General features: G+C 36.6%; 2 protein-coding genes across 3 annotated transcripts in view; one reads left to right on the top strand and one right to left on the bottom strand.

The window, feature by feature from the left end:
- The first annotated feature begins 2631 nt into the window (after nt 1-2631).
- Nucleotides 2632-8187, top strand: Smp_012540 (hypothetical protein). The gene is made up of 2 exons (XM_018793636.1): nt 2632-3449; nt 7740-8187. Exons 1-2 carry the CDS (start codon nt 2892-2894, stop codon nt 7968-7970), a joined length of 789 nt encoding a protein of 262 aa, XP_018648128.1. The 5' UTR covers nt 2632-2891; the 3' UTR covers nt 7971-8187.
- A 61-nt stretch (nt 8188-8248) lies between these two features.
- Nucleotides 8249-26651, bottom strand: part of Smp_128890.1 (putative helicase) — a gene marked incomplete at both ends in the record, with an annotated part of 30879 nt that continues 12476 nt past the window's right edge. Inside the window, 13 exons of one of the 2 annotated variants that reach the window (XM_018793637.1) lie at nt 8249-8859; nt 9632-9917; nt 10375-11055; nt 11612-12022; nt 12735-13058; nt 14040-14354; nt 15265-15463; nt 17166-17490; nt 20477-20653; nt 20741-20775; nt 21884-22400; nt 22842-22901; nt 25144-25248. In XM_018793637.1, coding sequence (XP_018648129.1) covers nt 8249-8859; nt 9632-9917; nt 10375-11055; nt 11612-12022; nt 12735-13058; nt 14040-14354; nt 15265-15463; nt 17166-17490; nt 20477-20653; nt 20741-20775; nt 21884-22400; nt 22842-22901; nt 25144-25248 — 4046 coding nt within the window. Of the gene's footprint in view, nt 8860-9631; nt 9918-10374; nt 11056-11611; nt 12023-12667; nt 13059-14039; nt 14355-15264; nt 15464-17165; nt 17491-20476; nt 20654-20740; nt 20776-21883; nt 22401-22841; nt 22902-25143; nt 25249-26651 lie in introns of those variants that run through there. The other variant, XM_018793638.1, reaches the window with a different exon arrangement.

A 26651-nucleotide genomic window follows, 5' to 3' on the forward strand; every position in this document is an offset into this window, starting at 1 on the left:
TTGGAATGCATCTGTCAGCTATCCTCCATGTATGACTCTGCACTGTAGTCCGTTGTATGATTTGTGGATAATGTCGACAATCTTCTGAGGAACTCCATAGTGTCGAAGAAGTTTCCATAATGTTCTCTGGTCTACACTGCCAAAAAGCCTTCTCATAATCAACGACGTTTATGTATAGTGATGAATTCCACTTAACTGATGACCCGTAGTGTCGCAATTTGGTCTGTGCACGACCGATCCTTCCGGAATCCAGTCTGTTGATGTCGAAGTCGAGCGTCTACTGCGTCTTTCATCCGGTTCAGAAACACTCTGTTGAAAACGTTTCCTGGTACTGACAACAATGTGATGCCTCTGTAATTCTCACATTTGCTCAGATCTCCTTTCTTTGGTATCTTGATGAGATATCATTCTTTCCAGTCCATTGGCACTTGTTCCTCTTCTCAAATCTTCTTGAATAGCAGGTGAAGCATGTTTGCAGTTACTTCAATGTCTAACTTCAGTGTTCAGCTGGTATGTTGTCAGGTCCTACCTCTTTCCCACTCTTGATTTATCTGATGGCTAGCTTGACTTCTTCGATCGTTGGTTGAGTGACATCCATAGGAAGGTCAGTGTGGGCTGCTTCGATCTCCAGTGGATTCCATGGAGCTGGTCTACTCAGCAGTTCCTCGAAGTACTCTGTCCATCTTTTTCTCTTTTCTTGAATCTCCGTGATTGTCTTTCCTTCTTTGTCCTTGACTGGTCTCTCCGGTTCGCCACGTCTCCTTGCCAACTTTTTTTATCATATAGTTGTTTCATAATCCCTTTTCTTACAGCTTTGTCCGCCGTCGTTGCTAGTTCTTCCATGTATTTCTGCTTGTCGGCTTTAATGCTCTTCTTCACTTCCTTGTTTGCTTCTGCGTAGTCTACTTGTGCTTTGAATTTCTCTGTTCGCGTTCGACTGTTATTAATTGCTGTCTTTTTGTTCTTCCTTTCATCAATCTTGTCCAGGGTTCCCACAGAGATCCATTCCTTATGATGTTGCTTCTTGAGACCCAGAACCTCCTGACACGTCGAAGTTAGTGCTTCTTTGATCCCTTTCCAGTTGTCCTCCATCGTAGTAACTTTCTCTTTCAGTAGATCCTGTAAACCTTGTGACCTGTTGTTGAGAGTTATCTTGAATTCTTGAGTTTGTCAGTATCTCGAAGGAAGGCTATATTGAACCTTTGTAGTGCTGTTTGTCCAGTTTTCCAGTGTTCCTTTAGCTTCAGTCTCATCTTGGCTACAACCAGGTGGTGATCTGAAGCTATGCCGGCTCCTCTACTGGTTCTCACATCTTCCATTATCCTTCGGAACGTTTTGTTGATACAAATAATGATCTATCTGGTTCTCTGTGGTGTGGTCTGGTGAGATCCATGCAGCTTTGTGTATGCGTTTGTGTTGAAATATTCTGCCTCCTATAACCAATTTGTTGAATGCACATAGATTTGTAAATCCCTCCCCTTTTTCATTTCTCTCGCCCAGTCCATGTCGTCCAATTATCTCTTCATATCCTGTGTTGTCGACTCCGACTTTAGCATTTAGATCTCCTGTCAGGGTGGTGAGGTCCCTTCTTGAGCACTTAGCTATGAATGATCGCAGCCTTCCATGGAACTGATCTTTATCGTCGTCGTTGCTATCGTTTGTGGGTGCATAACATTGGATAACATTCATTGTGATCCCCTCCTTCTTTGTTTTGAATGATGCTTTGATAATTCTGGATCCATGAGATTCCCATCCTACAAATGCATTTCGTGCTTCTTTGGACATCATTAGAGCAACTCCCTGAGTGTGTAGAGCATTTTCCCCTTCGTGACCGGAGTACAGCAGCATCTCGTACCTAGCCTTTGTTGTCCCGCTTGTATCCAATGGGTTTCACTGATTCCAGGTACTGCCAAGTTGTATCTCCTCATTTCCATCGCTATTTGACTGGTCTTCCCGGTCTCCCACATTGTCCGAACGTTCCATGTACCCATAAAAATTGTTGCTCTAGTTTTTAGAAGGGGCATCGGCCTCGTGACTTCCGAAGAATTTCGGCTTTCATCATGAGGCGTCATAATTCTTCCTTCAACTCCCAGGACAGAGTTTAAATGGTTTGAATTATTTTTTCTGGTTAGCGTTTTTTAGCCAGTTATTTTTCTATGGGATGGGGTCGTTAACCCCATGCTCAACCCTCCTCCTTTATGCGGAATTGGGACCGGCAGTAACTCTAGAAGAGCTACAGGCGGAGTTAGTTGCACTGTAATGTATACGAATCACACTGACCGTTTTCATGTTTCGACGCTTAAGCGCACTAACGGAAATGAGAGTTTGGGCTGCTCTTCTTACTAAATTGATCTGCTTCATTACTTCCACAAAGCACTATAATTATATCGATTAAAGTGAATCATACGATAACCAAGTATATTAAACTAAACAGGTATCGTAATTACTGTTTCGTTTGCACAGACTTGCTACTTAAATTAGTTAAATACAGATAATTAAACCCGTGAATCCAAAAAGAAACTGTAGGCCAGTAAGACTCAACAAGAGACGGTCTTTGCTACCATAGTAAATGCTTTATCTGTTTTTAAGAGCCGAGAACACAAAGTGACTAAAAAATTAGCACTAACACATAGAGTACCACATAAATTATGGAATTTCAGAACTCTGAAAGATCGAATTATGCAGCAAAACAGAAAAATCAGCGGAAAAACACAGAACGAGGGAAGCTGACCGTAATGGTCAAAATGATAATTCCCGCTTTATTCTGATAGGTCGCTAAGTTGACTGTCTGAATTACGAACCGAAGTTGAGTTTATTTCCATTCTAGTTCAGCCAATGGAGTAGTTGCGCGTGCATATCTCACAAGCGATAGATCTCATCTGTTTTTGTAAATGAAGATTAAGCGTGTTAAAAACTACAGGAGGACTATTGACTTGTACGATACTCATTTTGGACTAAAAACTAATCCACTTGAAATATTGGTTGACAGTACTTTTGCACGACAAGCGTTAGTACAGCAGCTTCACATTGAGCAACAATTTAAGTGTACGCTTTCGTGCGAATTTACTCTGGTTACATCATCATGTATTATTCTAGAGTGTGAAAAACTAGGTCCATTGTTTTCCGCAGCACTACAAATTCTCCAACAGTATAAAGTTCTGAAGTGTACACACAAAGTACATAAAAACACATCTGCCTTTTCATGCATAAAAAGAAGAATTCTCACTGCACGGTCAAGAAAATGCTCCGAAACTAAGTCTAGGAAGGGAAGTTTGTTATTTGCCTTAGCTTCTAATGACGAGTCACTGCAACAGTATGCCCGAGCTGTCCCTGGAATGCCGATATTCTTCATCGCTCATAGACGAATCAATTTGGAATCTATTCCTATTCCAGTTTCATTGTTGCTTCAACAAAAGGCTACAAGAGCACCGGACTTGACACCTTCGGAGGTGAGTTTTGTGAAAAATTGCAGGTTTGTCCGAACTTCATTTTATGATGCTTTAGTTGGAAATAAAATGGACACTAGTTTATTTCCCATTTTGTCTCATCATGCTAGTAGGGTATCAGACTTACTGAATATTTCACTAATATGCTAGAGTATAATTGTTTTGTATATTTAGGTGTAGTTAAGTCCCCCTTCATCTGCCGATCCTCAATTCCTAGGATTACAAAGGAATTACAGTAGCCTCAAATTAATTTAATTGGAGTTCTAACTATCAAATAAATGTCAAGATGTCTCATTTTTGGTAAAACGCGCTGATTCTTGGCCAATTATTTGTCTAGTGATATCATGTCAGTGTGAACACATTTTCGTGAATACCCAAATTATAATGTTCAGATAATTTACCTTACATTAGTTTAGTGAAACTGTTCGAAACCAATTTCAGCTTAACAAAAGTATTGAGCGTATTAGCTTTTACCAATTCAGTGAAAGTAATTAGTATCTTTTGTAAAACGGTTTTGGGTTATTAGTGAGCATGTTGGTTGCATCATAGGCAAGTAATACATCCAGATGTAAAGGAAAACCTCTTAAAAAATCTGTAATCCGCTTATTCGAAGTATTAATGGGATAACTTTGATTATCACGCCGAAGAAGTCCAGACAAGTTTACTAAACGAAACGTTAAGATTATTTAAATGTAAACAGCTGAGATTATTTCTGACAGTGTTTATTAATAGGAATAGACAGTACATAAACATTACGCCATTTAGTTCTGTAAAGTGGACATTTTATTCTTCTAAAGTATCCAAGCACCACAGTTTTGTTAGATAAACGTGGCTTTTGTTAAATATATAAATAAAAGACTAAATTGATGAGATCACTTGTAAGGCGTCTCCTTGTTTGTCAACACACACCGCTACTTATCTAATATTTTCTGGCACATCGCAATTGATCTTACGCTGAAATCTGTCTCACCATAAAACCTAATTGTATTGTCATTGGATCAAACATTAGCAAAAGCGAAACCATTTTGGTGTGCTAGTTTAAGGTCCTCTGGAGTGTTTAGAAGTACTCGTTAATCATCCGACCGTTGATTTTTAATACCCTATTGACAATCACCATTCAGGAGAATGTTTATTGGAATAATTATAAGTCAGTAGAAGCACTTAAAATGTTCATTTCAGAAAGCACTACATTATGTTGTATCCTGGTGAAGTAGACTCGAATTACCAACGTATAAACTTATCGTATTAGAACTTGTGTAGCCGCAGTTGTATCAAGTTGACTAGTGATCTGCATGTTTTCCTATGCTATTCAAGTTTTAAGGCTTCATAATCAAAAACGTTATTTATTGCACCAATTTGTATTTCCTACTTCCAAACGTCGGATATGTCATCTTATTTCACTGAACATCGGACACAGAACGGCTTACAATAGTAATATAGTTCTTGTGTTACCTGTAGTGGTCCAATTATCATTGTGCATAACATTGCTTCTGCTGCGGTGTGTGATGAGTTTTCAACCTTTGAAATTTATGTCGTAAGCATTTAATGATGATGCTAATGAAACAACAGGTAATCAATTGAAGTCTTCCTGCCGAATGACTATACTACAAAGAAATTCCGGTTGTGTACTATGATTCCTATTAAACTGACTGTCAGCAGTTCATATTAGAAAGTGATAACAGAGTTCCTCATGTTTTGATGTCTATCAGTATAGTGGGAATAGCTACATTCAGACATACTTAAACTTCTTCACGAGTTTCGTTCCAAGTGTTCACTTGCAGCAGTGTAAAACAAAATTTATCGTCGGAATAACATTCAAATCACAAGTAGACACACCTAGCAGCTTTGTACAGGAATTTGAACCCCAGTGGTATTTTAGAGAAACCAAATAACTGCAATATCTTATTCAATGAGAAGTTGAGCATTTAGTTTAGACTCACAATCAACTTTTCCTTAACGTAGTGTCTACATGTATGATTTCAAGGAAAAGGCGTTTTTTGTGATCCAAAAGGAAATCGAAACATAGACTAATTTAAAGGATTTGCTATAAAAACTATGTTTTCTGCAAAGGTACCTTATTTTCAATCAAATTTTTCTCATTTTGCTTATTGGTCAGTCGACTGTAGTCACTCCTTAACTACTGCTACTCCTCGTACTTTGATGGATCTAGAAATTTGATTCAGAAAACAGTCTCCAGTAGATTTCGGCAGTAGTCCCCACCTTCATGTGGTGATTAGGCTTGGTTATCATAATAACAATCGGGTTATATTAGAATACTTGTTCCTCTGAGGCCCACCATGCCGATCGGAGAACAGTAAAATTATAATCGGCAAACTACGGTCCGAGGTCGTTTCACTGACCGTGCAGGGGTGTGACCGAAGTGGTGTTTCCGTCAGAGAACGAGGATCCTAACCGATGCTGTTTCCTCACAGCGGAATGCATTGAAAAAAGTCGGCCTTGAAAATGTTACACTTCACTCTAGTTTTCTGTTGCCAGTTGTAAAGCCTCTTGAAATACGAAGATAACACATCTAAAACTCCTCATGAAAAGGCCGCATGTGATTGGCTTTGAGCAGTTTTCTGTGGTCGTATTCTGTCTGTGTTCACTTCTAATCCAGTTTTCTTTTCAAATCCTGTCATGATTCAGGGAACGGAGAGGCGAAAATTACCTAAAACAACTGCACTCGGAACTTCCTGTAGATATAGAAATCATTTCGATATATTCACTGGGTTTTTAATTAACAGCAGTAACTACTTAGCGCGCTCCTAAGAAAAAGCATAATCAAGGATAAGCTCGTAGCTGTTTAGTTTGTCTACTGGAACCGCTTATATATGAGCACGAAATAATTAGATTATAAGCGTAACTATATTGTCTTCGCACAAAATTGACCCCAAAATAAACTTGGTTATTGAGACACGCTGAAGTAATTCATGGCTGGCAAGCTACTAACTGGAAATGGATCAAGTCAATAGAGCTCCATAGTTTCACCTCATGTATTACTTTCAGTATCATAAAACTCTGCTAAAACACTCAACGGTCCTTCAGTACATTTTTACTCCATATCATAATTCATGGTTTTGAACCAAAGATGAACTGGCTACTTTCTATATTTGTCTCCTGTTTGCAAGATAGTCTGATGACTATTTTACCATTGAGTCGAATACATCTAATTTACTGAGCGGGTTACTGTTTTGTGGTATTTAGGACTTTCCGATGGCGAAGATATCAAACCCATCCACATAATATGCGAGACTCATAAAAGTCAAGAGTTTTGGGAATGTAGTCGTCAACCTGCGGTAACAGATCGTGATGAACTACAAGGAAATCAGCATCCACTGGGGTGCAACGAGATATTTTAAGTACACTTCCGAAACACCGTATGAGGTGGCTTCGTTGAATTACATTAATACTAGATTATGGCATTTGTGAGCCGTGCAAAGCCAAGGTTTCATCCTAATCGATAGCTTAAAATGAAGAATGTCTGAAGCTGTTGCAAATAGATTTATTTATTTGAACACATAAATATTGGTACAAAGGGGCACCGAATACATACGCACCACACAAGTCACTTGATTTGTGTGTGGGCTGTGATATTTTCAGGTTGCCCAGACCGAAACAGGTGATTTTCTTAGGGAGGCCACACCCGGAGCCTTCTACCTAAAGGTCTGGTCCACAAGGCAGTGGGGCAACGTTAGGAGACCCAGTCCCATGGTAGCCGGTGAGCAACAATTGGTTCATACGCTATTCGTTCCATCAGGACCTTTGAGCCCGTGTGCACCATTTTTTGGAATCAGGGTTCTCCAACTCCCCTAGATAGACTATCTGTGCCCACCAATTTGGTTAAAGCGCCGAACATTCGCTTTTCGTCCTCTCGATTACGTAAACAATACCCCTGGTGCGAGAAGGCAGTAAATAGGACTTCCCTGGCGGTGGATGTATACACGTGACAATGTGAGAGCATTTCGAGGATAGCGGACCGTCCCCGCTCTCGGTCGTACCAAGACATTTGGGGTTTAATGTAGTTAGCTAGGAAGCTGGTTACTAATTATAATCGACCCCCCCCCAAGTTGTCTGAGTTCAACCTAGTGTTGTGACACTAATAAAATACTAGATAGAAACGTTTAAAAGAACCACAATGTGTGATTATGAAATAAGGTGTTACGTCACATTCTGTCATTAAAAACCATATTTATCGCAAAAATAGCTTCAAGTAAAATATGGATCCGGCCTGATTCATTTTGTGCAGTTCATGACAACTTGCGATTTTCTATTTCTTTGTATTTTTCTCTTTAGTGTAGTAAAATCAAACAGTTTTGTGACAGATTTGGTTTTTCTGAAGAAAGTTATACACGTAGGAAGAAGACTAAAGGACCCAATCCACTATCGTGTAAGCAAAAATTACACAAACCCCACACCGTAAAAAGAACGAAAACTAAACGAAAGCGAAAACGTATCAAAATGACATGGGCAATGAAGCAAGTCATAGAACGTTTGGAAACAGAACTAAGTAGCAAAGATGCGTGAAGTATACTTAATTTGGCGTCCTATTTATTATGCATTTTTTTACCCTTTACTATCAATAAGACCGTTCGACATTATATTTTTTCTCACTACTGGAGAAAAAAGGTACGTATACAACCAATCTCATTATTACACCATAATACGGTACATTATCATAAGAGTTTTATTTCAGACAAAATCTTATGAAGTAACTATACAATATTGTACAATTTAGATACATCATATTCACAAATATATGTACATTGACGGCCGAACAATTGGTTTCTTTTCTTTGTTGCAGATCATGTGTTTTTGGGATGCGTCAAGTTAGAGACTACACGCTGTAACCTAATAACCTGTGTATTGGAATTGGAAATATGATTGGGAATGAGCCGTACAGTGTTCCCGATTCGAACAGTATTAGTTGGTGTAAGTAGCGCTGAAACGGACTGAGAATTATGCGAATGGGTCACATCATTGTTGATATGATTTATTTCCGAGGTGACCAGTCGTATGATAGGACTTGTTTTGTTAGCGTCACAATTAATCATTCTTATCACAGGAATGCTCGTTGCACACTTAATGCCATTAGCTGAAAATCGGGGAGGTTGAGCAAAATGCTGTACAGAAGTTGCCATATCCTGTAATCCAGGATCAGGAGACACATTTGCATTTATTGTTTTAGTGGCTGGTCTCATGACTAAAGTGCCCGCAGTAGGAGAATTACTCAACACTGTCGGTCTACAAGTTATTGAAGATTCGGTCGGTAGTTGAGGTTGTCGAATACGATTAGTTTCTAAAAGTGTAGAGGTTCGAGAAGCGATCCCCGACGGCTTTTGTAATCGATAAACCATGCGCGTAAACTGTGGTGGTGGAGCAACGGGATGGGTAAAACGTTGTTGATATATTTCACCTGCAAGAAAAGAACAATGTTAACTAACCAGTTTTTAAAAAAATGGTTATCAAAGCAAATACAGATACAGCTAGAAAATACATCCTGAACATGTATTGTCACTATAAGTATGTCAAAAGCTTCGTAACTTTTAAGTGTACTCACTGAGTGGTAAAGTAGTTACATTCGGAAAAAGGACGAGAAGAAAACATTTGATCAACAAGTCCATTACCAAAGATAAAATTAGTCTTGTATTCCTGGGTTTGTCATCCCCGAGATGGAGTCAGATGTGGATGACTATGAAAGTTAAGGTCCTAAAAACCACACTAATGAGACTGATTCTTCTTCAGTTAATGAAAGAATGATGCTATTTTTCCTTACACACTAGGAAGATCAGCGGTCGATACCAATGACATGGGATTACGTCTAACTCCAACTACCATTGAAAGCCGCTGAAATAAAAAATTTCAAGACTGATGCGCTTGAAGTATGAATATAATCATGAAAAACTCTAGGATACACAATAAATCGATGTTATTTAAGCTTACGAAGTGGAAGATGAGAACTTTTAGCAAATATCCATCTCGAAACCTTCAGTGCGGAAAGTACTAGCTCCGAATGAAGCCATTATGCTTTGACTCAATTTGAAAAACATAGTTAAAGAGATGTTTACATCCTAAAATATTTTATGTACATCGGATTTATTTAATCAAATAACTGATGAAAATTGCCATATAAACGGAATTCATCCTTGCTGGAAAATTCGGAAACAAAGTAGGCATGCATAACTTACCCGAAGGTGTTTTCATTTGGCGAGTAATTACAAACACAGGTTGGCCAGTTGAAGCCAAAACTTGTCTTGCTGTTAAATTCAGATGACTTCCATCAGGAATAGACTGAACAGGAATCATGGGCTCCGGAGGATGCTGAACCAACGGGGTCGTTGGGCTCAACAAACGGAACGGTATATCTGGTGACTTTTGGTACCTGTTTTGTAAATGTATGCCAGGAGTAGTGGTGGTTGGCGGTCCAACGTATTTCGGACATGAAAGACCAGTAGGACTGAGCCCTTCTGAAGCCTAAAAAACAGAGTGTAAATGAAGTTTACAAACTACAAGAAATATACAATAATAAATAAGGAGAGTTAATATCTGGACAGACACTAGTTTTGCTGTTCACAAAATTTATTGTACATAATCTACGTTTTTTCAAAACACCAAGTCAATAGAACACGGGGCAAAAAGGATCACTAACTGATCCAAAGACAACTCACAGAGACCCTGATGATCAGTAACCATTTGATAGTTAATATATTAGAGTTTAAGTCAAAAAATATGGGATTTGAACTATATAGTCCATAACTAAAGAATGTAACTATAAAAAAGTAAGTGTTTGAAATATACTGTTAACAACAAGCTACTTTCAGAACACACGTGTCTTAGACACAATGTATCCCAGATTCTCAGTAACAAAATTCATCTGAAATAAGCTGGTTAACATTGATATTTGAGTTAATATGAAAAGAGATGTACTTACAGGGAAATCATTGTGAAAACCAGGTATTCGTTCGGACTGTAATTTAATTGAACTCCCCACAGAAACCTCGAATGCGTCTGAGAGAACGTTATTCGACTGTTGATTGAACGGTAACTCAACTAAATTATTAGCTTCAACAATTTCCTCATGCGCCACATTTTCAGGATCGTAGTGGTTGGAAAAAATCACAGAATTTGGCTCATCAAATCGAAACACTTTATCAGGAAGATGACATTCTGTATTTCGTCTGTCTACCCTTTTCTGAGTTTGAATAGTTGATCTATTGTACTGATAATGTGATTGGTCGAAATGACGAATCTCTTCTAATCCTTTGTAGCTTACATTCTCTTCAGAGAGTTCTGGAACTGGATAGGACCGAGATGACAAATAATTCTTTTCGAGTTTTCTGGAAGATATTACATCCTGTTGTAAACATGCACCAGTTTTAGATTGAGGATTATTACTTCGTGAATAGAGATTATTATTTCGGATACCAGACTTATGAAATCTTTTGCTGTGGACCGTCGGTGGAAAATGCATTTTTTCAACAAATGCCTCAATTCCAGTTTTACTACTTTCGATAATATCAATTTGTGTTGACTGATTTGTAGACTTGCCTCTTTTACTAATATCTTGATTGATGTTTATTTCGTCTTTTTCACTGTCACTAACGAATGTGATCTAAAAATCAGAGATTTTAAACACTTTTAGACTTTAGTTAAAGTAAATTATACTTCAAAAACTCGAACTCTTAAGAGAAACAAAGTCGTTAAAAAATCCATTGATATGACAGGAGAAAGTGAAAATGTATTGACTAGGTGACGCTGATTAGATTTTTGTGATATAATTCGTCTTATATTGATTAGACAATTTATACATAGACCATAGTTTTTTCCTAAAAAAGGATCATCTGTCAATCGACCTGTGATCCCATGTTTTTTTTTACACAAACGAGTTCGAAGAATTTGCCTTCGATAATTCTCGGCTTGTTTATGTAGTCATTTATCATCAATCACCAAAGTATTTGATTAGACTGGCAACTTGTAACAGATACACTTCAAAGTGCTTTTACTATCCACAAGTTTAGTTACGAAGTGAATGTAAAAACATACTAAGAATAGTTAGTGATATCGATTACTATCTGAAATCCACCTATAAAAAAGCAATCCATTTACTATCAAATGGCTTACGAAATGAGAATTGATTATGATGTAAAAGTAATGTGGAAAGAACTTACATCTATCGGTTTCTTTGGTTTATCCAACCTCAGTCGTTTATGCACCTTGCCAACACTAGTAGACCTTGTTGACTTGTTTGTCCGTGAGAGTCCTGGACACACTACCTGTCGAGCTTGGGTTTTATGTGCAGTTGAACATGAATCATATGGTCGCTTCCTAGGATATTTAGATCGCCCACTAGAAAATATCTGTCCAGAATCTAAAAGGTTAATCGATGCATCTGGATCATTAGTTTCCTCCATACGGATTCTCTCTAAACGTTCCAATTCAGCTAACTGGCTGGAGAGATCATATTTACCGCAACAGTAAAACATGTCATCATCTTCTAAATCAGCTCGCCGTTCGTCTGCTTCATGTAAGGCTTTCAGTTTTTCAAGATGCCATACCTTTTCGGACTCTATTAATTCGGCCTAAAATCAGAATGAAAAAACAATGATTGAACTACATGAACTGAAAGTATAACTTTCATGAGAAAGTGACAACGTTTATAGACGACATCATGATAAACAGACATAAGCGAGATTTGGAAAATTCTTATAAAACATGTACGAATGTTCCATTTATTTTCCCAAAAATAATCAACTTTATTATTTCATATGCATTTTCAATAGAAACCGTGTAAACTTCATATCATCAGTCATTCCTACTACAAGATCCACCGAAACATTACACTAAATCACTCTTAGATCACTGGAAGTTACTATTTTTGTGTTAAGTAATTCACTCAAAAGAATGAAAACTGGTCTACAATCGATATATTAAAATATAACGATAGCAATTTCTTAAAAGCATTTTCTATTAAGCCTCACAATGCAGTAAATGTTAAGTTGATTGAATATTTAAAAGAATATCTCTTAATTAAAATCCACTGTATTGGTTAGAATAAGTCAAATAAATACGATAAATGGTTTGTTTCCCGCAAAAATGAGTAAACAAAAGCGAGATCGATAATTCCAAATTACTTGTTGCAATAAAAGAACTTACATAAATATTAACATGAAGGAATAAAGTTAGACCAAGATAAAAATTGCTACACTCATAGAATGATACATGACTAATCTAGAGAAATAATAATCTGTTAACATATGATTGTATGTATTTGAGAAAGCAACGAAAACCTACGTCAGCCATATCTAACTGTTCATTCAGCATATGTTCTCTTTGTTCCTCAACTTGCCGAACTCCAAATCGCTCAACAGGTTTTAACTGGGATTCAAAGCCAAGCAACTCACGTTCCACAATTTGCTCGATTGTTTCCAATGTTTCATTTGTATTTTGTGATGCAGTATTGACTTCATCCGATTGCTGTAGACAATTTCGAAGACAAGAAAATGGTTCTATAGCTGTTACAGAAGGAATATTTGAACTATTATTATCATCAGCGATGATAGAATCATTGTTGTCTTCATTGTAAGGTGATTTTTCTTCGAACTCTGCCAAATCTGCCTGTTTAATTGGAAAAACATAGTTATTTATTCGAAATCACTTAAATGATAGCACCGAACAAATAATATTATAGTGAACCCTTGTTTTCAATAACTTCTTCATCAGGCTCTACAGTTATAAATCCACAATTATCTTGTTACAATAGACTAAATATTAAAGTCAAATCAATCCATGTTATAAAATGAATTTCACGTAAATACTACGAAGTACTAGCATAATATATTGTTGGTAATGTAAGACACGGATTGCCACAATTAAGATCAAAACTTTGTATCTAAGAATTGTTTGCGAAAGTGATAAGGTAAGTGAAATTCTAACACGTCAATTAGGTAGATCCATTAAAACGATCTTTTATGTTGCTAAACACCACTTAACTTTCGCAAAGGAGCCAATATTGAAGTAGTAAATTCAGGATAAAATATCGATGATGGGTTCTTCTGTGTGTTTATCAATTTAACTCTTGCACTGATTAGATTCAGTCGTTGTCCTCACGTGCTCATGAACACGTACCGATATGATAAAACAAATCAATATCGCCATTTTTCCACCTAACTGATTATGGACGTGAAACTTATCATTTTCAATCGATAACACGGATTCATAACCGTAGAGCCTCCTGAAAAAATTATCTGAAACAATTATTTGCTGCAATATTCTTTGTTACTGAATACTCTATGGAGATTTTTTAATTGCTGAATGATGTTAAACATAAGGGTAGATGGAAGAATGGTTTGGGATGTAAAGCAGTATCGGTCAGCTCAATATTTAAATATAAAACATGATGAATGGGATTATACTGGAGCAAACTACAGACCTTTCAATAGGAGTATGGTGTGGCGTACTTGTCAATCGACTGTATTTACATACAGATTTGCAGATAAACAGTGAGGTGTATTCAGTATTCTTATTCTTAAAAATTTGGAGAATCGAATTCATCAAAAGAATCACAGCTTAAAGAAAATAAAAGTTAGGCATACTTACTTTTGCCTCATCTAACACTCGTCTGGTGGCAATACGATCACTTTCTTCTTCACAAGCATCAAGCAGAGCTTCCAACTGGGCTTCAGAATTGGATATAGGACCTGTTGATTCATTGGCACTGACATCGCGTGGAGAGGCAGATGTTGATGATAACATACAACCAGCAGGACGAATTTCTCGGACAATACCTGTAACTGCAACTCGATCTTCAGACTGAGGTACACTTCCAAAATTAGAATCCGTGCCTTTTTTATCAGAATGAGGAAGTGAAGAAGTCTCTACAAGAGTAGCTGACCCTTTCATTTTCGCTAAATCCTGAAGTTACACCAAAAATAACCACAGAAAACATGCACAGAAAATTTTTACAGATGTGACTTTCAGAAGTTATACACTAATTAAAAAAACTAAGCTAGAGTTTTTTCAACAGAAATTGATATATATATATATATATATGCAACAAACAATTAGTTTACGTCAAAATCTCATTTAAGGTAATGAACTTAATGACAGTCCTATATGACTGAGTTGATAAAATAAGTATAAACTAATAAGAAATCCGTTTTTTTATGGTTAACCAACAACATACAAGGAAAAAGTCCTAGTTATTAATAAGTAGTGTGGTTATAATGCACAAATTCCCGGGCAAATACCTCGAATTACGACGTTGGCTGGTGTAGAAACAGGATGGATGAGAACTGAAGGTGGGGGTAATCGCAAACGTGAAGCCAGTTCATGAAGTCACTGATCACTGGTAGGTTCACACTATCCGGTTAGGGTTCGCAACTAATGGTTGAAGATGCTGAATGATTTAGAACCGGTAGCAATGGCTTAAATCCATTTATTCTTCCTGAGATTTAAAAGTTATTCTACACCTTTTATTTGGCGAATTCATTCTTTATAAGTCATCTCTAAGGAAATCTTTATCACCATTGATACTAGTGCTTTGGTGTTATTCTTGGAAATTTCATCTAGATGTTGTATGACAATTTGGCCAGACTCACGTATGTGCCAGGTTAAACGTTGCTTATGACTGACGTAGTGTCTAATAACTATTTTTACAGAATAGTAACAATGGTACTAAGTTATTTCCAGTTTCAAATGGGAATTTAAAGCCTTCCTGTACGTTCCCACAGTTTGATAAATAGACCAAAGAAATTAACATTGTAAAAATACAAATATATAAAAGATTGAAATACATTAAAAAGAGAGATAGTTTTTTTATAACCTGAAGTCCAGACGGCTCTGCAAATAATTCTGTTATGGTATTTTGTTTGAAAAAAGCTGTGGTGAATTTGCCCCCTTCAATAGCCACGTCACTAAGGAAGCGTTTTTGATTAGCTTTACGTAATATATTTTCTTCCACTGTTCTTTCACTTATCAGGCGATAAATATGAACATCACGAGTTTGTCCGATTCGATGGCACCTAAAATTAGAAGTAAATAAACGCTTAATGTACTTACACAATGAAGTGAAATATGTATTCAACACTTTTATCACAATAATCACCGGATTTGCTTATGATAAAGAATCCTTTCTAATTCAGCTACCCAGAGATAAAACACGTTTATAAACGATTAGTGTAAAGATGGCAATTTATCGAAACAAACCCATGATAAGTGCAGTGTGATGACCAGGAAATATTCAATCAAGTGGCATTTCTGTAATATAGGCTTTACATAAACCTTGGTTGGAATTCAGTATTAAAAAACCTGTTTAATTTCAGAGATAACTTGATTATATAATTTCAGATCGAAGGTCAGATGCTGAATACAGCACTGGAAATAAGAAAGGGTACAGATCTTTTGATATTTAAACATGATTCATAAACAGTATATTATATGCTTACATTGCCAATCAACTTAAAGCATACTGTAATTCCTTTTAAAGACCCTTCTGTAGACAGATTGCTGGAGATCTTTTCATACACTTTGTTTATTTTTGATAAGAATATGCACTCGATAATACAAATTAAATGAAAACTTATTATATGGTATTAGTCATGACCACAGCAAAATAAGTGACTAGGCATGTCTAATCTAAAATATCTACTACTTTGTCCCAATCTAACCTAGATGGACCTAATCTTTAGTTGCCTAACTAATCGGGAAATATTGTAATCTCTTCATAAATATTGCATTGTCTATCACTATTCGGTTCGTATGTGTTTGATTTCGCTTTTTGACTGACTACATTTATCATATATCCCTCCTCCAATCACGGTAACTTATACCTCTGAAAAAATCAGACTGGCTGAAAAGTACGGGAAGCACATGAATAAGATATATAGGAAAAATAACTACTGGACAGGTCTCCGCCACATAACCAACTATTATCTACTCATAATGTGACACATGTTTTAGTATTGTGCCGTCATCTAGAATAATCAATCGAGTATTATTATACTCAGCTGAATAGTATGCACTAAAATATAAAATATTTAGTATGATTTTAGTGATGTTTGTCTTTAACCCTGTTCGGAATAGAACCTCTGCAGTTTAAGACTTCCTAAAATATTGACTGAGTTGTAACAATTTTTCGTTGAACGGTATAAACTCATTAAATTTTAAGAATACAAGACGCTGTTTTATGGACTGTCATACGAAACGGGAAATTAGCCAAACTAGATTCGACAAATGTTTATCCGATTGAGAGCTACTATCTTGATGAATTGATCAGACTTGCTCCTTATAAGTTTCTCAGCTTAACTATACTGACTTCAACCACTGTTTCAAATATCCCATTTGTATCGAACGTTAAAGTCTAAAGATGAAGTTGTTTATCTTGGGATATTAATATTTTCAACTGTTTTTCTTATTTACATTCGAAAGAAAGGTTTAGAAAAGTTCGAATCTAAAAACTGAGTATTCTGATACTGCTATTTGTCACACAGAAAATAAAAAGCGAAAATTATTATGCTATTCTCAATGTGGTTTATTAAAGTCTCTGTAGTAATACCTTTGATATTGATTTGGGAAATCTAATTAAGAACAATGAACCTTGGAAAAGATGCTCTGCAGTTTTAAGTCAAGAAACGTTGTGTAATGTTATGGAACGTATTTGGAAAAATCAACATTAACCTTTCGTGATAAAAAATATAAATACATTGGTCTGATAGCATTACTTACCTATCTTGCGCTTGAGCATCCATAGTGGGATTCCAATCGGAATCATAAAATATAACTGTGTCAGCTCCAGTCAGGTTGATTCCTAAACCACCAGAACGAGTAGATAGTATAAAAACGAAAATTTGACTATCCTGATTGAAACGCTCCATTAAAACTTGCCGCTGTTCTACTTTCGTAGTTCCATCCAGACGTAAATAACGATGTCCATGATATGCTAAAAATTGTTCTAGAATATCTAACATTCGTGCCATTTGAGTGAAAATAAGAACGCGATGATTCCCTGACTTAAGTTCACGTAGCAAACTATGTAGTCGTTGTAGTTTTCCTGTTGAATTACAGAAAAAAACCATAGACATAGATTGCAAAGAAATGCATGAATTAATCCATCGACATAAGAAACAGTAGTAGAATGAGTAGTCAGTATAGATACACGTGCTATACGGTGAATAAAACCAATTTCACCAGTGAAAAGATATTAGCTGATCGTTCATGTTGAAGTAAAATAGGATTTTGGTGCACTACATAATCGCCTCATAACTAATTTATTCCCAAAAACAGATTTGAGCGACAACTTGTTAGTGCAACCACTGAAACTTACTCAGTTACGCATGCTACTCCTCGTGGAGGAGCATAGACTGACCACCAGTATTCCTCATCCAAATCTGTCCTAGGCAATACTTTCTAGTTGCTACTCATCCTATTCATGTCTGCTTCCAATTCTCGGCGCACTTTCTTCTTTGGTATTCCTCTTCAGATCGAAGCTGGCTAGTGCTCTTCCACAGCAGCCTGTTGCTGATGATATCCGGCCAACGGACATTCAGCATCTTTCGTAGACAATTGATTATAAATACCTGCACATTTTTGACGATAGGATGGAAGAGCTAGGTCATCGGAGAAGTCCAAACCATCTAGTTGCATCCAAGCTATCCAGTGTATTCCGTGCATCCACTCAGATGTGAAGGTATTCATAATCAAATCAACCACCAGAAGAAAAAGAAAAGGGGAGTAAGCAGCCTTGTCTGATTCCGGTCTTTTATTTGGCATGCGTCTGTCAGCTGTCCTTCATGCACGACTTCGCACTGTAGTCCATCGTATGAATTTCGTATGAGTTTGAAAATCTTCTCAGGTACACCATAATGTTGAAGAAGGTCCCATAAGCTTCTTCTATTCATTCTGTCAAACGCCTTCTCATAGTCAAAGAAGTTGATTTAAGGTGACGAATTCAACTCAATTGATTGTTCAACGATGATCCGTAGTGTCGCAGTTTGGTTTATGTACGACCGATCCTTACGGAATCCGACCTGTTGATCTCAAAGTTGGGCATCGACTGAATTTTTCATCCGGTTCAGCAACACTGTCGAAAACTTTTCCCGGCACCGATAGTAGTGTGATGCCTCTGTAGTTCTCACACTTGCTCAGATCTCCTTTCTGTGTCTGATTTTAGTGCTTCAGTTGGTGTATTGTCGGGTCCTGCTGCTTTCCCACTCTTGATTTATTCGATCGTTGGTGGGATGACAGCTACAGGAGGGTCCGTATGTGCTGCTTCGATGTTCAGTGGATTCAGTGGAGTTGGCCTATTCAAGAGTTACTCAAATTATTGCACCCATCTGTTCCTTTGTTCTTGAATCTCAGGGATTGGCTTGCCTTCTTTGTCATTGTCTGGTCGTTCTGGTTCACTACATTTCCCTTCTATTTTCTTCGTTGTCCCACATAGCTGTTTCATACTTCCTTCTCTTGCAACTTTTTGTGCTCCCGTTGCTAGGTCTTCCATGTGCTTTTGTTTGTTGGCTCTAATGTTTCCCTTTACTTTCCTGTTTGCTTCTGTGTATTCAACTTGTGCCTTGACTTTCCCTGTTCTTGTTAGGCTGTTGTTAATTGCTGTTTTCTTCCCTTCTTGAATGCTACCTAGGGTTTCGATAGAGATCCATTCCTTATGATGATGCTTTTTGCGACCCAGAACCTCCTGACACGTTGAAGTTAATGCTTCGTTGACTCTTTTTCAGTTGTTCTGCATTGTAGTTTCCTCTTCTGCAAGTCGAATATGTGAGTCTTGGAACCTGTTGCTGAAAGCTATCTTGCACTTATTGAGTTTGTCCGCAGCTTGAAAAAAGTCTATATTAAATCTTTGTAATGCTGTTTCACCAGTTGTTAAGTGCTGCTTAGCTTCAGTTTCATCTTTGCAACCACCAGGTGGTGATTTGAAGCTACGTCAAATCTTCCCCTTGTTCTCACGTCTTTTACGGATCTTCTGAATTTTTTATTAATATAAATGTGACCGATCTAATTCTTTGTAGTGTGATCCAGCAAGACTAATGTAACTTTGTGGAGGAATATAATGCCACCCATAATCTTTTCCCATAAATTTACAAATCTCTGACCATTCTCGTTTCTTTCGCCCAGTTCATGTCGTCCTAAGACATCGTGCCCGATGTCGTCCGTTCCGACTATGGCGTCTAGATCTCCCGTCAGGATGGTTCAGTCCTTTATTGGGCACTTCTCTATAGCCGATTAAAGTTTCTCATAAAACTGATCTGTATGGTCTTTGTTGATCTCATTAGTGGGTTCGTAGTACTGGTTGAAATTCATTACAATCCCCTCTTTTATTTTGAAAGATGCTATGGTAACTCTGGATCCATGAGATTCCCATCGTATAAGTGATCTTCATGCTTCTCTGGAAAGGGTCAGTGCAACTACTTGTGTGCACAAAACATTTTCTTCATGATCAGCGTACGGTAGAACCTCTTCCGTTGCTGATCTTTTCCGTCCAGCTTGTGCCCAATGGGTTTCACTTATTACGAACACCGCCAAGTTGTATCCCCTCAATTCCGAAGCTATTTTACTGGTCCCCCGGTCTCCCACATTACCCAGACAATCCATGTACCTATGTTAATGGTTTCTCTGGTTATTAGAAATGGGGAGCGACCTCCTGGCTTACGAAGAATTTCGGCTTTCACCATGAGACGTCATAATTCTTCTGAATCAAGATTCTTCAACTTTCAAGGCAGAGTTTAAATGGTTCGCCATTGAAACTAATGATAACTAATTTAAGGGGTATATTTACTTCATGTACTAGTAGTATATAAACGGAAGTTAAATGATCTAATATGCTCCAAATACGCAATAATGTATAATATAACTTTGTGAATACAGAATTACGTACTTCGTTACACTTCATATCATAACACTAAACATACTATCTAGTTGCTTAAAATGAATTTAATAACGAATTATATGTAGTAAGTAGTTTTTGGAAATAACTCTGTTACGAAGCCTGATATGCAATAAAACTAGATTAAATGTTTTTAACTCACCACAGTCGTACTGTATCAGACGTGGATCAGGGAATTGAATACGACAGGACATAACCAACTGATGTAACTTTGATGGCATCAGCCACATCTGAGGACTCCAAGTGGTTAAACGGTTAAAGGTTTTTCGCTCATGATATTCAGATGAGTTCATAGGAAAAAACGAAGGATGTAAACACCCTGAGGATAGAAGCATATCTCGAATCCGAATTTCTTGATTGATGAGTTGATGCTCCAGAGCATGGTTGGAAACTTGAAGTGTAAAACCCGATGATATAACAGCAGGCACTACAAAAACGAACCTTTTGGAAAGAAATCAAAGGGCTAACTATTCGATACATAAAATAACAATTTAACAGAATTTAATGTAGATTTTACGTATTCCGATGCTACATATCACAAAGTTACTAATCTTTTTGATAAAATTAAATAGGCTATTAACATTGAGAAACCATAGCCGCTTATCCGTATACAAATAACGCATCCAAATACAATAGACCAACAAAAACACAAACGTACGAAACCACTTAAAGTAAATAACTGAGAATACGATTGTATAGTGGTAGATAATAGGTTTATCTTTTGTATTTCAGTAAGAAATCATGGTGAAGAGATTAATGATTTTAACCTTTGTATGTTTAGCTAAATCTGAATTCGCCAGCTGTTTGTACTAAACACTAACTATTTCATCTAACTGCCAATGCAGATTTATGATCGCGATAATTACTATTATTCTAGCCTAAGCATTCTGGTACTAAATAGCCCCCACGACCATGAAAAGTTAGACTATAGTGCTTCAACTGTAACCTGTGACAACTGAATATGGAAATTTCGACAAATTATAGAAAAGAGGGTTGGTCAGTAACGGAGTTCACAAAAAGTGTAGCGAGAAATATAATATTCTAAATATTACGGTTAAGGGAAGGTTATAGAATGTTTAACAAAGAGTAACAACATATAAACTATCCATTGCATTATCATGAATAATATTTATAAAATTGAACAAATAATTGTACATATTTTGTTATCGTAAAGTCAATAAGAATATAACATAATGAAATAAACGATAAGAAGCTTGAATCATTATTATCTTTCTAACAAAATTTGCATTGACTGTAACTTATGATCACTGTGGTCATCTGGGTTTGCAAAGAGACGGGACAACAGTTCAGTTGTCATCAGGAATGCTTTTATTCTCAATATGAGCATAAAAAATTGGGACCTAGTGGATTATAGCATTTACTGGGTTGCGATTACATGCGTGAATTGAAAACAATAAAGTATAGTGTTGATAAGAACAGGAATTCTGAGGCCCATCCGAATTCAGTCTTTGCGTGCAAACGCAAAAGTAAGGAATGTCGGGATCACGACCAACATGAACTAAGGAGCAAAGATATTCAGAAATCTTACCTTTTGAGGATTTCGCGTAAATCATTTAAGTAATCACCGGGGCTGTGTAACATCTCTCGAAGAGAATGAGATGATTGAAGATAGGACGTACGTCTAGAGCCAATGGATTCCAAACTGAGTGAACTCATTTGATGTATATTCCCCTCAAAACAAGATATTTGGTCAACCGTAGAACTTATAACACTGCTTAGAGAAGAGCTTTTTACTGGCCAGGTATGCAGGCTCTGTCGACAGCAAACTGTACCATTAATGAGACCCGGATATATATGGACATCCTGGAGATCCTCGGAAGGTTTTTCAAGCATAAGACGATTAATGAGGAAAATCAAATCCGGTCCAATGTGGGTTCCATGGTCCCAATACGTCCCAACATCATTTGAATGTGATTTGAACGTTAAATCACAACGGCGTTCATTAATTCGACTCATCAACAGCAATCTGTTATGTCGTTCAACGAAACGACGACGTAAGCAGGACTTTGGCATACCAATATCCCAAGAATTTTTCGGGAAGTCAACTATTCATAAAGGGATAAAAGAAAGACGAATAACCTGTAAAACAAAATTTAGTATCAGATATAAAAATTCACACAAAATAAACCTTAAACAAGTAGAATAAAGTGAAAAAACGATAATTTATTTGTTTGGTTATCATAATAAAAAAAGCATGACAACCAAGTGGGTAAAAGCTCTTACACTGTATGAAATTCTTTTGTGTACAATACGATCCATAGATTATAACCTCATTTAGGCCTTCCTATTATCTATTTCAGTAATTTTTATTCTAATTATGGAAACATTCATTGAACGAACAGATAACAACTCAAATGATTTAAATATACTCCAGACCTATTCCCGTTAGTTGGAACAAACAATATAACCTTTTCAAACAAAAATATAACATGCTAATTCCAATAACATAAAATTATTAAATGGATAAACGTAGAAAAAAGTTATACCTTTAACTATAGTGGGTTCGAGATTAGTAGGGGACGAAAGCGCAGGATAATATCCATCAGCTAAATAAAACAGAAAAAAGATACAAGTTTCGGTAACCGAAAAACCTAAAAAAAATTCTGATGCAAATTTGAATGCTTAAATCAAAATGTTAGAAAGTTCGTTTGTTTCGATAACCACAATAATATAAAGCAGTTATTTTTAACTGGGAAAACTTCATTGACAAGTGTCAATCAGTCAGCTACAACGTAGGACCAGATATAGATATGCATCGGTCAAAGTTTCCATACCTTATTATCACAACAATAGTAGTAATATTTTTTTAAAAATCGCACATAAGGATATAATACAAGAAGAAAGATTTAATTCATAGAAAGAAAGGTGTAAAGTATTTTTGACCTCACGGTTTAAGGGAAGACAAAGAGTGTGTACACCTACGCCATAGTGATTGATTTTGTGCCATGTCACCCACAGTCTCCAATCATTGGTTACGATGGTCACACAGATCCCAAACTAATAGTCTGCATCCACTAACATGGCTCAGACCAGAAGTTAGTGAATTTATTGACTGATGCCACGTTTTGATTTTGCCACCCCTAACTTCCATACATCTCCAACACTAGTCAGTATTGTGCGTCGTGGTAATCGGTGGTTGGGCATGCGTTATACGTGGCCCAACCATCTCAGTCGATGAAGATTCACAATCTTATCGACTGATTTATCATCATTCCCTAATACCCTGTGTATAACCTCACTATTACTCGCTCGGTGGTCCCAGCAGATGCGAACAATATTTCTAAGGCATCTATGGTCAAATACTAATGACTTACGAGCATCTTCTACTCTTAATGGCCATGTTTCGCAGTCGTAAAGTAGAACATAGTCAACTGCTGCGCAGTATACTCGTCTCTTAATCGATAGACGGCTGTCTCACCTTCACCATAGGCAAACGAGCTTTCTGAATCCTTGCAGATATTTCGTCAGACACCAACGCATTAGGACTGATCAGACTTCCAAGATAAGTGGAGTTGTCCACGCGTTCGACTACTTCACCTCGACAAGTGTACGCTATTAAAACTGATGTACCTCACTCATTTAAAATTTTAGGTTTGATGTCAATTTTATTGAATTGATAGTTCATTTAAGTGCAAAGAATTTAACAGGGGACATCAAAATGTCTTTAGCGACCCATGGCTTGGTTATCATTGAAAAATAGTAGAGCAAATGTATTTAATCTGTTTTGCAAACAAGTTATGTTGTCATCATAGTTGGTAAATTCGGCATATCAGAAATATTCCCGTGTTAGCATTTTTCAAAAGTGAAAACAATTGTTTCAATGATAACCAAAACTGAAATGCTGTAAATAAAGGTATATTATAAATAATAAAAGAACAATAAACAACTACCACCCTACTAAGATATATACTGGGAGTACAATAAGGCTCGAAGATACTCGGATCTGACAAAGTCAAGTCAGACAACAGAATTAACACAAGCACTATTCATAATTGCCAAAAGATAGATAATATAAATAAAATCTATTGATGTTTCAGTCATTTGTAAAGGTTTAAAACAGCTTATAATAAAGAAGACCACAAATACAATGAAAAAGGCAGGGGTTAGGTATAATCTTAATGAACCAGAGATATGAAAACATAAATGCGAGTGAAAAGGGGGATTACAGTGACATGAAAAAAGTTGGTAAGTGAGGATATCCATATGATTTAATTAATGCAAGTGTGATGTATATCCTAACAGTGGCATCGCATAGGTTTGCAAAATATCCAACGAGGACGAGATATTCAGACTCAAACAGTTGGGGTTACTGATTCATAAGCATTTGGCCTACTAAAGCGCAATGAGCATCACTGAAAACAAGCGCAAAATTTAACAAGATGATAATAGGTTACACAACGTAGTATACTCTATAACGTAAACATAACTTGGAGGAATTGGGAACACATATAGTCGGGATACAAGATATGTTTTAAAAATAAAGAAACAAAAGCAAACACAAGCGTTCACATAAAATGTATGGTAATTTAGCGCCTACAGATACCATCACCCAGCGCCGATAGGTTAAGAAGAAAGTAATCAGTACTTTCGAACCAAAATCGTATTGAATAAGCTCAACTAATTCTATAAAGTCTGATAAACTAAAAGTGTTAGTTAAGAGTAACGGATTACTTGCAACTAATGAGTAGCCATATGAAAGCTTGGTAAAAGTGATATGGTCAAAAAATTGTGAAGCAAATACTGCTATCCACTCAATGGTGATTCAACACAACGACAACGGATACTTACAATACACAAAACACTTTGAATCAAAGAAGGGGGATCTGTTCAGGTATTCTCCTTGAGATTTTCGGGATTTCTTCATTTCGTTAAACTGTATTCGCTGAGAAGTGACTACAAGATAAACAACACATATAAACATTAGGAGCAGCGAAACACTGTATGTATGTTAAAGATTCAGTTGGAAATTCGATACTATTTAAAACAGCAGTTTAATGTAAGATTTGCTTCGAAAGAATAAAGAATCTTTAATTATCTTTTAAATATATTTCGAATGTTAGGAACAGACATCAATTCTAAACCAAAACTAATGGCTAATAACAGGACATTCATTGTTCATGACGGCAATATCAATAAGTGAACGTTTCACGGTTTCAAAGCACTGGTTTTAGGATCATTAAAAACATACTTTAAAGTAAGGAAGCAATTTTATGATACCACTAGAAAGGAAACTAACTAACTTATATGGATTACAATCTCATATTATGGTTAGGTGCTGTTTACCAGATAGTAACTGTAGCAATCCTCAATTTAAAAAGGGAAAAAATGGCAAACTTTCAGTGTCAATATATACTAAGATTTTTGATAGTGTAGGGAAATATCGTGTCGCAATTTCCTTACACTCATTTTATATGATTCATAAACAAACACCTAACGACGATGAACTAGTCAGTCAGTTAGTCTAACGCAACGTAGAACTTGGAACATAAGTACGTTGGTCCAAATGGTCATACCCCATTCGCATAAGATGAAATTTTCAGGCCCGATCTCATAATAGTAGAGGTAATAACATTACCATTGGTAACAGAAGAGATTAGGCATCGAATATACGATTAAAGATCATATAAATAAATGAAAAAAATTATAAGGAGTTTAGAAAATTATAAGAAGGGTTGCAGTAGAACATGAAACCGCTAGTTTTCCCAGGTTTGTAGGTCTGTATACATCAGGATATTATTACACAAAGAAAAAGGAAATAAGGAGAAACAGTATCTAGCTTCTATTATCTGTGGTTTTTTATTACATAACATTTGAAATGGTTTTGCCTTCACAGAATGAGAATGTCAAATAGTGATCATTGATCTTGTTATAAGTTAATGATTACTTCAGTAACTGCTGAAAAAGTAATATAGACAGTAGTTTGGGGAAGATAGCTTTGTTGATACAATAACTAAAGTACTAGAAATAAATTAAGTTAACTTGTTCACTAGGTACATGGGTACGAGCTTCACTCTAAGTGTAAGGTCTAATGATACTACCGCGTCGCCCAAACTGAAGTGGAATGGAGTTTGAACAATGAAATTCGTATCTGAAGATCGAACATCCTAACTACTAAGCCGCCGCTCCTCAAAATGAAGCCAAAATGTGGAAGATTCGTGAATGATAGTAAGCAATCAACATCGAGGTACCGTTTCCAGTGGTTAGTATTAGAAAATATAAGCATAATAAGAAATAGTAAACCATGAGGATACTGATTTATTATGTTGTGCCACACAATCTTTGGACAACAAATAATA

The sequence above is a fragment of the Schistosoma mansoni genome, chromosome 1 (genome assembly GCF_000237925.1).
Source record: "Schistosoma mansoni strain Puerto Rico chromosome 1, complete genome".
Taxonomy (NCBI): domain Eukaryota; kingdom Metazoa; phylum Platyhelminthes; class Trematoda; order Strigeidida; family Schistosomatidae; genus Schistosoma; species Schistosoma mansoni.